This window comes from Scyliorhinus canicula, chromosome 24 (genome assembly GCF_902713615.1).
Source record: "Scyliorhinus canicula chromosome 24, sScyCan1.1, whole genome shotgun sequence".
Classification (NCBI taxonomy): Eukaryota; Metazoa; Chordata; class Chondrichthyes; order Carcharhiniformes; family Scyliorhinidae; genus Scyliorhinus; species Scyliorhinus canicula.
Window position 1 is genome coordinate 20,155,067 of NC_052169.1, and position 15,824 is coordinate 20,170,890.

A 15,824-nucleotide genomic window follows, 5' to 3' on the forward strand; every position below is an offset into this window, starting at 1 on the left:
GAATAAACTGTTTTGGAGACTGTAGGATAGCAAATCAATATGAATATAAATGTCCTCAAAACCACACAATTTTGAATCCTGTGTATAAGATGTGTGTGAAATGAGCCATTGAATGCCAGTCCATTAGTAGGTTTGGGTTAAGAAATAACTTAATGCATAATCGTTATTAAATTGCGTTGAATTAACAGACTTTATTTTTGTAATCCAATATTGTGAAACTTAGAATCAACGCTTTTGGAAGTACTGCTTCCTGAATAATCCTGTATTCAGTATCTTGCAGTTTGTTCTCTGACGTACTGATGTGTCTTTTTAATGCGACATTTCCCAGCACTCTGAACATGTAACAGTGCCAGCAGTTTTCTGAAGAACTGATGCTCCCTGTGGATTACCACCCCTTCAACTTAGACACTAGAGGAGGAGTTGGAAGCTTGCAAATTGTTTTGGAAGGAGTATATCTCCCTTCAGTTGTTTTATTTCTGGTGGCTTCAGCAGCAGTAGCTCCTGATTAGGAAGAGCACACTTTGAGGGATGAATTTAAAATTAGATGCTGGGCTTTGGAAACGACCTGAGCAGAAGTTGAGAGAGGAGGTGGATGAAGAACATCAAAATAGGAGCAGCAAGAGGCCATTTGGGCCCTAAAGCCTGCTCTGCCACTCAATAAGAGAGATCTTTAAAAAAAAAATTTAGAGTACCCAATTATTTTTTTCCAATTAAGAGGCAATTTAGTGTGGCGAATCCACCAACCCTGCACATCTTTGGGTTGTGGGGTGAAACCCCACCCAGACACGGGGAGAATGTGCAAGCTCCACACGGTCAGTAACCCGGGGCTGGTATCGAACCTGGGTCCTCAGCGCTGTAGGCAGCGGTGCTAACCACCGTGCCGCCCTCAATGAGACGGATCATCATGGCAGCTCTGATTGTGGCCTCAACTCCACTTTCCTGCCTGCCCCCATAACTCTCGATTCCTTTGAACATTAAAAATTTGTCCCACTCTCTGACGAATATATTCAGTAAGGCAGCATCCACTGCTCTCTGGGTAAAGAACTCCAAAGGTTAACGACTCTCTGAGAGATAAAATTCCTCCACAGGGCTGTCTTAAATGGGAGATCCTTATTCTGAAACATTGTCCCCGAGTTCGAGATCCCCAGAAAGTGTAACATCCTCTCAAAATCTACCCTGTCAATTCCTCAAGACGCCTAGAAGTTGCAATAAACTCACCTGTTGTTCTTCTGTCCTCCAGCAGTAGTACTGAAAATGTGCTCCAGAACTAGCTGTGCCTCGGGCCAAGCTATTCCAGTATAGCTACAGTACTGGAAACCCAACAATATGGGAAATTGCCCAAAAACCTCCTGTCCACAGAAAAGCAGGACAAACCAAACTCGGGGAAACTCTTTGGCAAAGGCTTGGAAACGGCTTTGACAAAGAATCATCGGACTCAAAACATTAGCTCTTTTCTCTCCCTACAGATGCTGCCAGACCTGCTGAGATTTTCCAGCATTTTCTCTTTCGTTTCAGATTCCAGCACCCACAGTAATTTGCTTTTATCGTGGAAACTCGAACATTAGCTAGTCATTTATGGTTTGGGGTTCATATTGGACGATGAGGTGTGGAGTTGGCCCTTTGCAGGGTGGACTTCATGTCCTTGTGGGTGAGGCTTGGTTTGGTCCAACTTAAGGTAGTTTCAGGAGGTCCAGCTAACCATGTGCACATGTTCTGGTCTTGCCCAAGGTTGTGAGGTTTTGGGTCTCCATGTTGGCGATTCTGGAGATTGAGCTAAACCCTGTCCCTCAGTGGCCATATTTGGGTCAGACGCGCCGGAGCTGCAGGCGGGCGCGAGGCCGATGTCCTGGCCTTTGCTTCGCTGATTGCCTGGAGGCGAGTGCTACTGGGGTGGAGATCTTCATCTCCACCCAGTGCCTCGGTGTGGCTGGGGGATCTGATGGGAGTTCATAGATACGTAGCAGCTTGGAACAGGAGGAGGCCTTTTGGCACTTCAAGCCTGCTCCTCCATTCATCACGAGCATGACTGATCATCCAACTCAATAGCCTAATCCTGCTTTCCCCCATAGCCTTTGAACCCATTCTACCCAAGTGCTATATCCATCCGCCTCTTGAATATATTCAAAATTTTAGCATCAACCACTTCCTGTGGCAATGAATTCCACAGGCCCACCACACTGTGTGAAGAAATGTCTCCTTATCTCTGTCCGAAATGGTTTACCCTGAATCCTCAGGCTGTGACTCCTGGTTCTGGACCCACCGATCATTGGTAACATCTTCCCTGCATCAACCCTGTCTAGTCCTGTTAGAATTTTATAAGTGTCTGAGATCCCTCCTCGTTCTTCTGAACTCCAGCAGGAACAATCCCAACCTAGTCAATCTCTCCTCATGTGACAATCCCGCCATGCCTGGAATCAGTCTGGTAAACCTTCGCTGCACTCCCTCGAGATCAAGAATATCCTTCCTCAGAGAAGGAGACCAAAACTGCACACAATACTCCAGGTGTGGCCTCACCAAGGCCCTTTATTATTGCAGCAACACATCCCTGCTTCTATACTCGAAACCTCTTGCAATGAAGGCCAACATACCATTAGCCTTCTTTACTGCCTGCTGCACCTGCATGCTTACCTTCAGCGACTGGTGCACAAGGACACCCAGGTCTCGCTGCACACTCCCCTCTCCCAATTTGCAATCATCTCCCAATTTGAAACCATTCAGGTAGTAATCTGCCTTCCTATTTTTGCTTCCAAAATGAATAACCTCACACTTATCCAAATTATACTGCATCTGCCATTGAAAATGAATTGAAATGAAAATCGCTTCAAATGAAGTTACTGTGAAAAGCCCCTAGTCGCCACATTCTGGCGCCTGATCGGGGAGGCTGGTACGGGAATTGAACCGTGCTGCTGGCCTGCCTTGATCTGCTTTAAAAGCCAGCTCTTTAGCCCTGTGCTAAACCAGCCCACTCGCCCAACCTGTCCAGACTTTGCTGTAGGATCCCTGCATCCTCATCACAATTCACCCTCCCACTTAATTTGGCATCATCTGCAAAAAACATTTTGTTCCCTCATCCAAATCATTCATATATATTGTGAATAGTTCATATATCTTGAGAAAGTTAAGTACAACGTGAGGGGAGCAATCGAGGGGTTTTATCGTAGATGGCAGCCTTTATGATCTATTTCAAGGAATTGGTCATCGTTAGTTGTTAAGGGGGGTGCGGGAATGGGGGAGGTAGGTTTTATGAGGGGCTGTTCTATTTTCCTGTTTTTTAAGGTTGATGTATGTAAATTTAGTTTTTTTTTCTATTTTATAAAATGATACTTTTTCAAAAAGTGATCTATGTTGTTGACAGTGCTATCAATCAACACTTTGACTGCAATAATCTGCTCATAGATACTCAGGTTGAGTTCTGTCAGGGTCACTTGGCTTCTGACCTCATCACGGTCTTGTCCCAAAACGTGGACAAAAGAGCTGAAGTCAGGGTGAGGTGAGAGTGACTGCCCTTGACGTCAAGGAAGCATTTGACAGAGTGTGGCATCAAGGACATTGAGCAAAACTGGAGTCAATAGAAATCAGGGGGGAAACCCTCTGCTGGTTGGAGTCATACCTGACACAGAGGAAGATGGTTATGGTAGTTGGAAGTCAATCACTGTAGGGGTTCCTCCGGGTAGTGTCCGAGGCCAACCTACTTTCAGTTGCTTCGTCAATGATCTTCCTTCCATCATAAGGTCCGAAGTGGGGATGTTCGCATATGATTGCACCATGTTCAGCACCATTTGCAACTCCTCAGACAATGAAGCAGTCCATGTTCAAATGCAGCAAAACCTGGACAATATCCAGAGGCTTGGGCTGACAAGTGACAAGTGACATTTATGCCACATAGGTTCCAGGCAATGATCATCTCCGATAAAAGAGAATCCAATCATTGCCCTTGACATTCAATGGCATTACCATCACTGAAAACCCACTATCAACATCCTGGGTGGGGTTACCATTTCCTTATTTCTCACTTTTAATTCCCAGTCTCCTCATCTAAGGAACTAATGCTTTAACTGCTCTTTTCCTTTTAAAGTCTGTTTTTATAAGTATATAAAAAGCTTTTGCATTAATTGCTCCAGTATACGAGCACAGTGGTTAGCACTGTTGCCTCACAGCACCAGAGTTCCGGGTTCGATTCCCGCTTGGGTCACTGTCTGTACGGAGTCTGCACGTTCTCCCCGTGTCTGTGTACGTTTCCACCGGGCGCTCGGGTTTCCTCCCACAAGTCCCGAAAGATGTGTTTGTTAGGTGAATTGGACGTTCTGAATTCTCCCTCTGTGTACCCGAACAGGCACCGGAGTGTGGCGACTAGGGGATTTTCACAGTAACTTCATTGCAGTAAGCCTACTTGTGACAATAATAAAAATTGTTATTGTTATAATTTCTCCTTCATTTAAAAAAAAATGATCCTTTGCTGGTTTCTAAGCATTTCTCAATCTTCTGGCCGACCACTAATCTGCACAATGCTGTCTGCCTTTTCTTTCCGTTTGATACCATCCTTAATTTCTTCAGTTAGTAACGGATGGTGCATTCTTCTCAATGGAATAATTTTTGTTGAGGGTTATGAAATCTCTTCTTAATTATCTGCCTTTGCTTATTCCCATGACAGTGAAAGGTGGGAGCAAGTAGGCCAGAGAACCCTAGATGCCAAGAGATAGCCAGGGTTGGATAAGGAAAAATGGGGCGACACGGTGGCGCAACGGTTAGCACTGCTGCCTCATGGCGCTGTGGACCCGGGTTCGATCCCGGCCCTGGGTCACTGTCTGTGTGGCGTTTGCACGTTCTCCCCATATCGGCGTGGGTTTCACCCCCACAACCCAAAGATGTGCAGGGTAGGTGGATTGGCCACACTAAATTGCCCCTTGTTGTCTGCTTAATCCACCCTAATTGCTTTTATGTTTAAGACAGTAGTTTCAGTCTAAAATTTCTCATTCTGAAACTGAAGTGAAATTAATCATGTTATAATTACACCTACCTTGAGGACCCTTTGCTATGAGATCATGAAATAATCCTGTCTCATTACACATTACCAAGTCTAAAATAGTCTGCTACCTGGTTGGTCCCAGAACGTATTGCTGAAACTATCCCAAATATCCTCTATGATCTCTACGACTGAAAAACCACAACAGCGCCCTTACACCTTCAGGAAATTAAGGAAATTTGGCATGGCTTACATTGGCTCTTACCAATTTTTGCAGATGCACCATACATAGAAAGAATCCTATCTGGCTGCTTGGCCCAAGACAGTAAGAAATTACAGAGAGTGGTGAACACTGCCCAGTCCATCATACAAACCTGCCTCCCATCCATCGAGTCCGTCTACACCTCCCGCTGGCTTGGGAAAGTTGGCAGCATAATCAAGGTCCCCTCCCACCCAGCTTATTCTCTCTTCCAACCTCTTCCATTGGGCAGGAGAACACGCACTAAGAGGTTCCATAACCGCTTCTTCCCCGCTATTCCTAGACTCCTGAATGACCCTCTAATGCACTGAACTGATCTCTCCGCGCATCTTCTCTATTGAGTAGTACTACACTCCGCATGCTTCACCCGATTTTGATGTCTGTCTATGTTTACGTTGTGTATCTATCGTATGTCCTATGTTTTTCATGTATGGAATGATCTGTCTTGACTGTACGCTGTACCCAGTACACATGACAATAAATCCAAATCCATCCTCGAGTCTACCTTTACCAATTTGGTTGGTCCAATCTATATGAAGACTAAATTTGCCCACAATCATTGCAATACTCTACTTACAAATCTGTATAATTTCTTGATTTCTATTCTGTTTCACAATCTATTGAATATTAGGGGGCTTATAAACTACTCCCACCAGTGACTTCTTCCTTTTGTTTATATTTAATCTCCACCCAAACTAATTCCACATTGTAATATTCGGAGCCCAAATCGTTTTTTACTACTGGACTGACTGTACCCTTTCTTAGCCGAGCTACCGCATGGCCTTTTCCCTTCTTCCTGTCCTTTTGAATGTCAAGTAGTCTTGAATATTCCGTTCCCAGCTCTGATCACCTTGCAACCATGTCTTGGTAATGGCTATCGTATCATCCTATGTTTTTGTTTCTGCTATCAATTCACCCATCGTGTTATAAATGCATGCATTTTGAAATTATTTCCTGATGTATTCTTAAGTTTGTACACTGTGTCCATTTCTGATTACTCACACTCTGATTAACATTTCCCATATCACACACACTCTCTCTTTCTCTTCAGGTCCCATAACCTTCGATGGCGTTGGCGACCTTGGACTTCCATATGTTGGTCCACAGTAATGCTTGGCAAACTACTAGAGTGAGTTGCCATTGATTTCTGCAGGTTCCGACTAACCAGGAGACTCTCATGCTTTTACCGTAGGTATATTGAAAGGAATTGCAGGTTGACAATCAACCTGTTTGGCTACATTGTGATGCACCCTCTGTGGCCATCACTTTCCGGGATTTGGGATTTGAACCCGAAGCGCCTGGCTCAGAGGTAGAGATGCTACCACTGAGCATAAGACACCGTAGTGCTGCACTGTTGGCTTGCCCTTTCTCTTTATCTTTCCAAACCCCCTCTCAAATGAACCCTCCCACTCCATCACTATTTAGTTTAATGCCCCCTTTATAGTCCTAGTTGTGTGATTCTCCAGTACACTGGGCGCAGAGTGGTTCAGGTGAAAGCCACAACAACAGCTCTCACTTCCCTCAGCACTGGTGCCAGTGCCCATGAACCAGGGTCCATTTCCTGCACACCAATCTTTGAGTCATGCTCTCAGCGTTCTGATCTTATTCACGTTATGCCCATTTGCTTGTAGTACAGTTAACAATCCAAAGATTATAAAACTGTTTTAGTTCTGCTTTTCAATTTGACCTCTAAATGGTCATGCTCCCTCAGTAGAATCTCTTTCTTGGTTCTACCTATGTCGTTGGTACCCTCTTAGCCCCCAAGAACTGGATCCTTCCAACTCCTAGTTCCTCTCTGGGCCCCGAGGAAATGTCCTTACCCCTGCCACTGGGTGAGGCAACACAGCTTTCGGGATTCATGCTATCAGGTGCAGATGGTTTGGTCAGTATCAAGTGGTTGTTTGTGGGAGCTGGCTGTGCACAAATCAGCTGTTTCTTCTGTTACCATCATGACGACAATCAAATGCTGCAAACATCTTGAGACACTGTTGAGGTCTTGAAAAGTTCAAAGGAAATGAAAGTTCTTTTTCCAAATATAAACAGAAAATGCTGGAAAAACCCAGTAGGTCTGGCAGCATCCATGGAGAGAGAAAATTGAGTTAATTTTTCCCACCCCCGCCCATATGAGTCATGCGGACTGACAACATTAATTGGATTTGTTTATTGTCATGTGTACAGTGAAAAGTATTTTTCTGCGAGCAGCTCAACAGATCATTAAGTACATGAAAAGAAAAGGAAATAAAAGAAAACACATAATAGGGCAACACAAGATATACAGTGTAACTACATAAGCACTGGCATCGGGTGAAGCATACAGGGTGTAGTGTTAATGAGGTCAGTTCATAAGAGGGTCGTTTAGGAATCTGTTAACAGCGGGGAAGAAGCTGTTTTTGAGTGTTCGTGCGTGTTCTCAGACTTTTGTATCTCCTGCCCGATAGAAGAAGTTGGAAGAGTGAATAGTCTTTGGTGGGAGGGGTCTTTGATTAGGCTGCCCGCTTTCCCCAGGCAGCGAGAGGTGTAGGTGGAGTCAATGGATGGGAGGCAGGTTCGTGTGATGGACTGGGCTGTATCATGACTCTCTGAAGTTTCTTGCGGTCTTGGGCCGTGCAGTTGCCATACCAGGCTGTGATGCAGCCAGATAGGATGCTTTCTGTGGTGCATCTGTAAAAGTTGGTAGGGGTTAATGTGGACATGCTGAATTTCCATAGTTTCCTGAGGAACTATAGGCGCTGTTGTGCTTTCTTGATGGGAGGGTCGACATATGTGGACCAGGACAGATTTTTGGAGATGTGTACCCCTAGGAATTTGAAACTGCTAACCATCTCTACCTCGGCCCCGTTGATGCTGACAGGGGTGTGTACAGTACTTTCCTTCCTGAAGTCAATGACCAGCTCTTTAGTTTTGCTGGCAGTGAGGGATAGATTGTTGTCGCTGCACCACTCCATGAGGTTCTCCATCTCCCTCTTGTATTCTGATTCGTTATTCGAGATCCGGCCCACTATGGTTGTATTATCAGCAAATTTATAGATGAAGTTTGAACCAAATTTGGCCACGCAGTAATGCTGTTCCTCTCCACGAATGCTGGCAGAGTTGCCGAGTTTATCCAACATTTTTCTGTTTTTATTTCGGATTTCCAGCATCTTCGCCATGTTGCTTTTATTCTTTCCTTTCAAATCTTTCCATAAATACTTGGTGGGAAATTTCCTCATTCTGTTTCTTCCACCCAGCTTCGAAAACCATCATGTGCAAAATGGGAGTTTTCCTCCTATTTGTCATTTGCAAAAAACCCTCTCCTTGTAAACACATCTGATTGAATATATCCTATGCTCCCACACTCCAAAGATGTGCAGGTTAGGTGGATTGGCCATGATAAAAAAAATTGCCCCTCGGTGTCCAGCGATGTGTAGGTTAGGTGGGGTTATGGGGATAGGGCAGGGGAGTGGGTGGGTGCTCTTTCAGAGGGTCGGTGTAGACCCGATGGGCTGAATGGCATCCTTCTGCACTGTAGGGATTTAATGATTCTAGGCTGCTTATCATATTGCTCTGAAACGTCTAGCTCAAAAAACCAGGGCCGGGATTCTCCCCTTCCCGGCGGGGCGGGGGGTCCCGACGAGACGGAGTGGCATGAACCACTCCGGCGTCGGGCCTCCCCAAAGGTGCGGAATTCTCCGAACCTTTAGGGGCTAGGCCCACGCCGGAGTGGTTCCCACTCCGCTGGCCGGCGCAAACGGCCTTTGGCGCCCCGCCAACCGGGGCTGAAAGACCTTCGCTGGCTGGCGGAAGTCCGCGCATGCGCCGGTGCGTCAGCGGCTGCTGACATCATACCGGCGCATGCGCAGAGGAGGGGGAAGAAAAAGAGTGCCCCCACGGCGGGCCCCAATCGCGGGCCGGGCCACCGTGGGGGCACCCCCCGGGGCCAGATCGCCCTGTGGCCCCCCCCACCAAGGACCCCGCCGCCCGCCCGCGCCGCCAATCCCGCCGGCACAAGACGTGCTTTTGATTCCCGCCGGTGGGAACGGCCTGTCAGCGCCGGGACTTAGGCCCATCGCGGGCCAGAGAATCGCTGCGAGGGGCCCGCCGACCGGTGCAGCGCGATTCCCGCCCCCGCCGATTCCCGGGGGGTCGGAGAATTCAGCCCAAGTTCTCTGAAATTGCTTCCTCTTTTTCTCCTTTGTCACATTCTGACTGGGTACCACAGGTTTTGTGGGTGTATAGATGAAAGCAGCGATTGGCACATTGGTTTGTGCAACAACCTGGGGTTGAACAGACCTTCCTATGAAGGGTAATGTGCTGCACACTTTTTGTGCTTATGGCTTGAACATTTTAAACTAACTGGTATGTCAGTAGCGTCCACCTCGCCAAGGAAGAGAAATTTATACTCTTCCCGTGTTGTCATTGTCCTGTGGCCCTGATGAGACAGATTGGCAGAATCCATGTCCGTCTGCAAGTGTTCACCGTCCTCCATTCAATGCAACGGGATGCCAATTTTGGGTATTACAGGGAGACATTAGGTACTTGGAGCGGAAATATTCTCTTAATTGATTTGTTTAAAGGTTGATGGAAGATTGGAAAGATTCCAAAAATCATTTTATATGACATTTCTCAGGCAGCTTCTCTTTATCAAAGTGCCTGTAATTCAGAGAAATGTATTTTGAAGCTTCTTCGTTCGGAAGTGAACCAGTTCTGCAGGGACAGATTGAAATTTCCTTTCCTGGTGCTGCAGTCTCCCAATCAAGTTATTTTGAGAAACAGTTAGCCAAATTTTAATTTCCATCAGCATATCTTCTAATTGCCTCCCCTTGATTCTTTAATTTGTAGTGTTTTGTTTAGCAGCAAAGGCAGAGTAAAGTGCAAATGTAATGGTCAAATATAGCAATTGTCAGATTGCAAAGGAAGTAGGGCAGCATGGTAGCACAGTGGTTAGCACTATGGCTTCACAGCGCCAGGATCCCAGGTTTGATTTACGGGCTTCGATCACTGTCGGTGCGGAGTCTGCATGTTCTCCCCGTGTCTGCGTGGGTTTCCTCCGGGTGCTCCGGTTTCCTCCCACAAGTCCCGAAAGACGCACTGATAGGTAATTTGGATATTCTGAATTCTCCCTCGGTGTACCCGAACATGCGCCGGAATGTGGCGACTAGAGGCTTTTCACAGTAACTTCATTGCAGTGTAAGCCTACTTGTGACAATAAAGATTATTATTATTGACGTGAAATTTACACTTAAGTGACAGCAAAGTTGTCGGGTTACGAGGATAGGGTGGAGGTGTAGGCTTAGGTAGGGTGCTCTTTCCAAGGGCCAGTACAGACTCGATGGGCCGAATGGCCTCCTTCTGCACTGTAGATTCTACGATTCTATGAAAGTTATGGATAAGATGGGAATAAATGGAAAAGATGTTCGAAAAAATATATAAGCATTGCTGCAAGTCGCCTGTTGCAGAGGAATGCGTTCTAGGTTGTGCGGTGGTCGAATTGGCAGAGGTATTGGTCATAGTTTTTCAATTTTCTTTGGATATAGGTGTGGTGCTGGTGGCGGGGAGGTTGTTAATGTTATGTTACTATTTGATAGGGATTAGTAGGAAACCAAAGAGCACACATCAGTGGTCAGATGATTATTATAAACTTTTATCAGTGATTAAAAATCAACTTGCAAAGGTGGTGCAGTGGTTAGCACTGCTGTCTCACGGCGTCGAGACCGTGGTTCGATCCCGCCCTCGGGTCACTGTCCATGTGGAATTTGCACATTCTCTCCATGTCTGCTTGGGTCTCACCCCCACAACCCAAAGATGTGCAGGGTTGGTGGATTGGCCACGCTAAATTGCCCCTTAATTGGGAAAACATAATTGGCACTCTAAATTTAGAAGATAAAAAAACCTCAACTTGCACTTGGAAAGGAGAAATCTAGAAGAGTCAGCACATATTTGTTCAAGGCAATTAGTCTCTCATCAACTTGGGGAGTTGATGGTGTAGTCTCTGGGGATACTGTGGTGTTACGGTAATGTTGTTGGACTTGTATTCCAGAGGCCCAGGTTAATGTTTTGGGGACATGGGTTCAAATCCCACCCTAGCAAATCTGGAATAGAAAGCTCGTCATCAGTAATGATGACCATGAAACTATTATCGATTGTTGAAGCCCATCTGGTTCACTCATGTCCTTCAGGGAAGGAAACCTGCCCTCCTTACCTGGTCTGGCCTACATGTGACTCCAGATCCACCGGTTGTCACTTAACTCCCCTCTGAAATGGCCTAAGAAGCCACTAAGTTAAAGAGATGGGCAACAAGTGTTGGCCTTGCCAGCAGTGCTCACGTCCCTTGAAAGAATTTTTAAAAACTTGATTGAATTCTCAGATGAGTCAACGCAGAAGGTCAGTCAAGACACTGCACTGTATGTTATGCTTTTGGAGGGCATTCAACAAAGTGTCACAGAGGTTTATTAAGAAGATGGAAACCCATAGAATTAAGGGGAAAGTGGTGGTTTCGTTATGAAATTGGCTTGGTAACAATGAAACAAAGGAGGCTGGGAGGTGGTTTGCGTTGATGGCCGCCAAAACTTGATTTTGGGCCCATTATTCTTTTCCATTGTTATCAATGATCCCGACTCGGGTAAGGATCCGTGTTACCAGTTTGCAGATGATATTACATTTTCTTAGTTGTCGATCATGATGAGGATAGTTTGATAGGCTTCAGAATGATATGGACAGCATGATGAAGTGGGTAAAAACATGTCAGATGGAGATTCATGTGGAGAAGTGCTCCACTACTGGGGCTTTGCTTTCTTTACCTTTGGGAGGATTAAAATGGAGAGACAGTGTACTATAAATGGCATGACTTTGAAAATTGCCTGAGCAAAGAGAACTTGATAAGATGGTTAAAAAAGAATATGGGTTCCTTGCATTTATAAATAGAGGAATAGAATATTGTAACAGCAAGAAGATCATGCTGGAAGTTTATAAATTGATCCCTGTAGAGACCAATAAATTGTAAAAAGACATTTAAATTTCCAGTGACTGACTTGGAAGGATCACACGACAAGATTTCAAACGTTGACCATTTTACTGTAACAAGCAAATTAAAAGCAATGTTACTTAAACATTATTCAGAAGGCAAGTTATATTCTAAACTAGAGATACGTTTCTCTCATTTAACTTTTAAAACAACCAAAAAATCCCACTGTAGTAACCTGCGCGGGACATATGGTGTGGGGGATAATAGTTTCCCCTGTGCTCCTTGAGGAGCACGAGCTGGTATAAAAGGTCGGCCAGCCTGGAGCTGATCAACAGGAGAGAGTACCTGGTGAGGTTCTACTGGTACTCATGAATATAAAATAAATGTAATTTATGTTTTACTTACTGGACTCCCCGTGTCTTATTAAACCCATCACAGTTAAACTTTGCTCTATCCTTTTAACTGGTCACTTTATTCTCCCAGAACCAACGCAAATTATTCTCCACTCCTGTGGTTTTGCTTCCTTTACCTTTTCCGTCTGGGTAACTTCTAAACCCATCGCTAAATCACTGTTGGGGTTACCCTAGATATTCGCCCATCTAACTAAAGCTAGGTGAATCTTCCAGCCTCATTTAAATCCTCTCAAATTTGGTCTCTTCAATCGGAAAAATGCTCGCACCCATCTTTGTCGTGACAAATGAGGACACCATTTTCTCTGCGTAGGCTCTCTCTCTCATTCTCGCTATCAGCCTCTCCCTCTCAAAACCGAGCTGATACGAGTATCACTCTTCCCACTCTCAATGCTCATCTCCCTGGCAATGTCAATCACATGGGCCTTGTATTCAGGTTGAAATGCGAATGAGTTGACTTTGGGTGGTGCCGATCTGTTGAGTGGTCGCACCAAAGGTGGCCTTCTCTTGAGATCTTCAATTTAAGCCCTTTTAGCCTGTAACTCTGACTCCGAAACAATTATCAAAAGATCCATAAGTTCCAGGATAAAGAGCGGATCCTGAATTGGGCGAAAAACACGCGGTGCTGTAGATGGGAGGGACATACGATCCTATCTATCAGGACATTGGGGCCGACCTGGCCAAGCATATGGGGCCAAGATGGCTTTAGTCAGAAACAAGTTGCGGTTCGGAATACTGTACCAGGCGAGACTTTGGGCAACAAACGGAAAAAGTAACATTATTTCAACATGTTGGAGGATGCGCAGACGTTCATCCAGATGAACGGGCTGGAAAGTACGCAATAGTGGATATTTAGAAACCATTAACCGTGATTTCCCATTTTCTGGACTGAACGATTGCACGACCGGGGGGAGGTGGTGAAGAAAGAGAGAAGGCAGAAGTGAGAAAGGGGGGGGCGGGGGGAGGAGGAGAACAAAACGAATGGAGGGTCAAAGACGTTGCTCCTGGGGGGGAGCCACCATACTGGCGAGCATGCTCGTTGCTCGAGCATGGAAGTAAGGTGGGGCCAGCAAGGGGGGTGGGGCCAGCAATGCAGCTCTCGAAAGGAAGGGTGCACCCGACAAGGGGGGGACCAAAATGAACCGGGGGAAGGGGCGTGGCGAAGGGTAAGGCGGAGAGGCAACATGGGTACAGAGAGAGGGAAGAGGGAATGGCAGGGGCAGAGGGGCTCGGGGGCGGGGGGGGGGGGGGGAGAGTCGGGTTTAGGTGTGAGAGGGACGGTAGAACACTGGTAACAACAGATCACACATGGGATGATGGAATAAAGAAGACACAAGCAGAGTTTAAATTGGAAACAAAATTGGGTACTCTAAATTTATTTTAAAAAAAAGAAAAAATAATAGCGGACAGGGCACTCGGGGACCATGAAGGAGATAAGGCTAGGCAAGGCTGATTGACCCCATGTTGGATGTTTATCTGCAGTACTCTATGGCCCCGACCGTGGAACCGCTGACGAGAGGAGGAAGCTGCAGTTGGAGTTTCAACTGCTCTCCACTGGGAAAGCAATGCACCAACTGCACCAGACACGGGCGACCATTTTTGAATATGGGGACTTGGCCAGCCGCCTACTGGCTCACCAGCTGAGAAGGCAGGCAGCCACAAGGGAGATAGCGCAGGTCAGGAACGGTAAACTAGTCACCGCTTCAGATAAGATAAATGAGGCCGTCACGACTTTCTGCTGAGATCTGTACACCTCCGAGCCCCTGGAGGGGGACTCAAAAGAGGAAACGGTTTCTCGATGGGCTGGAAATACTAGCTGTGGGGGAGAAAAAGAGAAGGGGCTGGAAGTGCCAGTGGAACTGGGGGAAGTCATGGAGAGAATTAACTCCATGCAGTCTGGAAAGGCACCGAGTCCAGACAGATTCCCGGTGGACTTCTATAGAAAGTTTGCGGCAGCACAGGCCCCACACTGGCGGGAGATATTCTATGACTCACTATCGAGAGGGACCCTGCCACCCAGCTGGCACAGGCTCTATTTCGCTGATCTCTAAAAAGGACCACGGCCCGATGGAGTGCGGGTCATACAGATCTATCTCACTCCTGAACACTGACACCAAAATCCTAGCGAAGGCCCTGGTGAGGTGACTGGAGAGTTGCGTGCCAGAGGTAGTCGTGGAGGATCAGACGGGCTTTGTCAAGGGCATAAAAGTAACGGTGAACATCAGGCGCCTGCTGATCGTAATCGTGCCCCCATTCGGGGAGGAGACACCAGAAGTGATCATCTCCCCAGATGCATTGAAGGCCTTTGACAGAGTCCAATGGAGGTACCTCATGAGGTACTGGAACAGTTTGGGTTTGGCCCAGGGCTCACCTCCTGGGTGAATTTGTTGTACAACGCTCCCTTGGTGAACGTACGAATGAACACCATCAGATCTGAATGCTTCCGGCTGCACAGAGGCAATTCAGCCACTGGCTATTGCGCTCAGATCAGTGAAGGAGTGGAAAGGCATTCAGAGAGGAGACAGGGAGCACAGTGTCTCCCTCTATGTGAATGACCTGCTCTACGTCTCAAACCCCCTAGCCAGCATGGGAGGAATAATTAAACTTCTCGGGGAGATCAGAGCTGGGGAAACTACCGTTTAAGCTACCCCAAATAGCCTGTAACTGCACACGGATCCACAAATGGTACCTATCGAATCTTGTGGCGGAGATTGTGCGGGACCTGCAGAGGTGGGATTTGCTCCCACTTTCGCCTTTGCTGCAGGGAGAGTGCAGATGACCAAGAAAAACGTGCTGTTAGCTTCCTCTTTCTGTTCAGATCCCTCCCAATCATCATCCCCTAGGCCTTCTTCACCAAACTGGACAAACTAATCATGGTGAGTGTGTGGTGTGTGTGTCTGTGTGTGCGTGCGCGCGTGCGCGCGCGCGCCGTGTTTGTGTGTGTACCGTGTGTGTCGTACTACAGAGGAGGAGGAGGAGAAGTGTGGGGCACCTGGCCCTTCAGAACCTTCTAGTCCACTGCAGGGCGGTCACTGCAGAAGGGGTACGGGGATGGATCACCGAGCCGGAGGTGGAATGGGTAAGATTGGAGGAGAGCTCCTACTTGGGAACATCCCTCCAAGTACTGGCCACGCCCAATTCCATTCCCCCCAGTCAAGAAGCCCAGTGGTACTGGTCACGCTGAGGAAGTGGATCAACCCGGGCACCACTTTGGCCTGGTTGCAATGCCCCCCATATGCAAGTACCATAAAT

At 46.8% G+C, this 15,824-nt stretch overlaps 1 protein-coding gene across 3 annotated transcripts in view; it reads left to right on the forward strand.

Annotated features, from left to right (window-relative positions):
• ptpn9a (protein tyrosine phosphatase non-receptor type 9a) overlaps positions 1–15,824 on the forward strand; it is a 277,337-nt gene that overhangs the window by 78,331 nt on the left and 183,182 nt on the right. Inside the window, exon 2 of one of the 3 annotated variants that reach the window (XM_038784521.1) lies at positions 6,274–6,351. The exons of the other annotated variants lie outside the window; for them this stretch is intronic. Within the exon in view, the coding sequence (XP_038640449.1) occupies positions 6,289–6,351 (63 nt within the window). The 5' untranslated portion in view covers positions 6,274–6,288. The remainder of the gene's footprint in view (positions 1–6,273; positions 6,352–15,824) is intronic. 3 annotated transcript variants of the gene reach the window in all.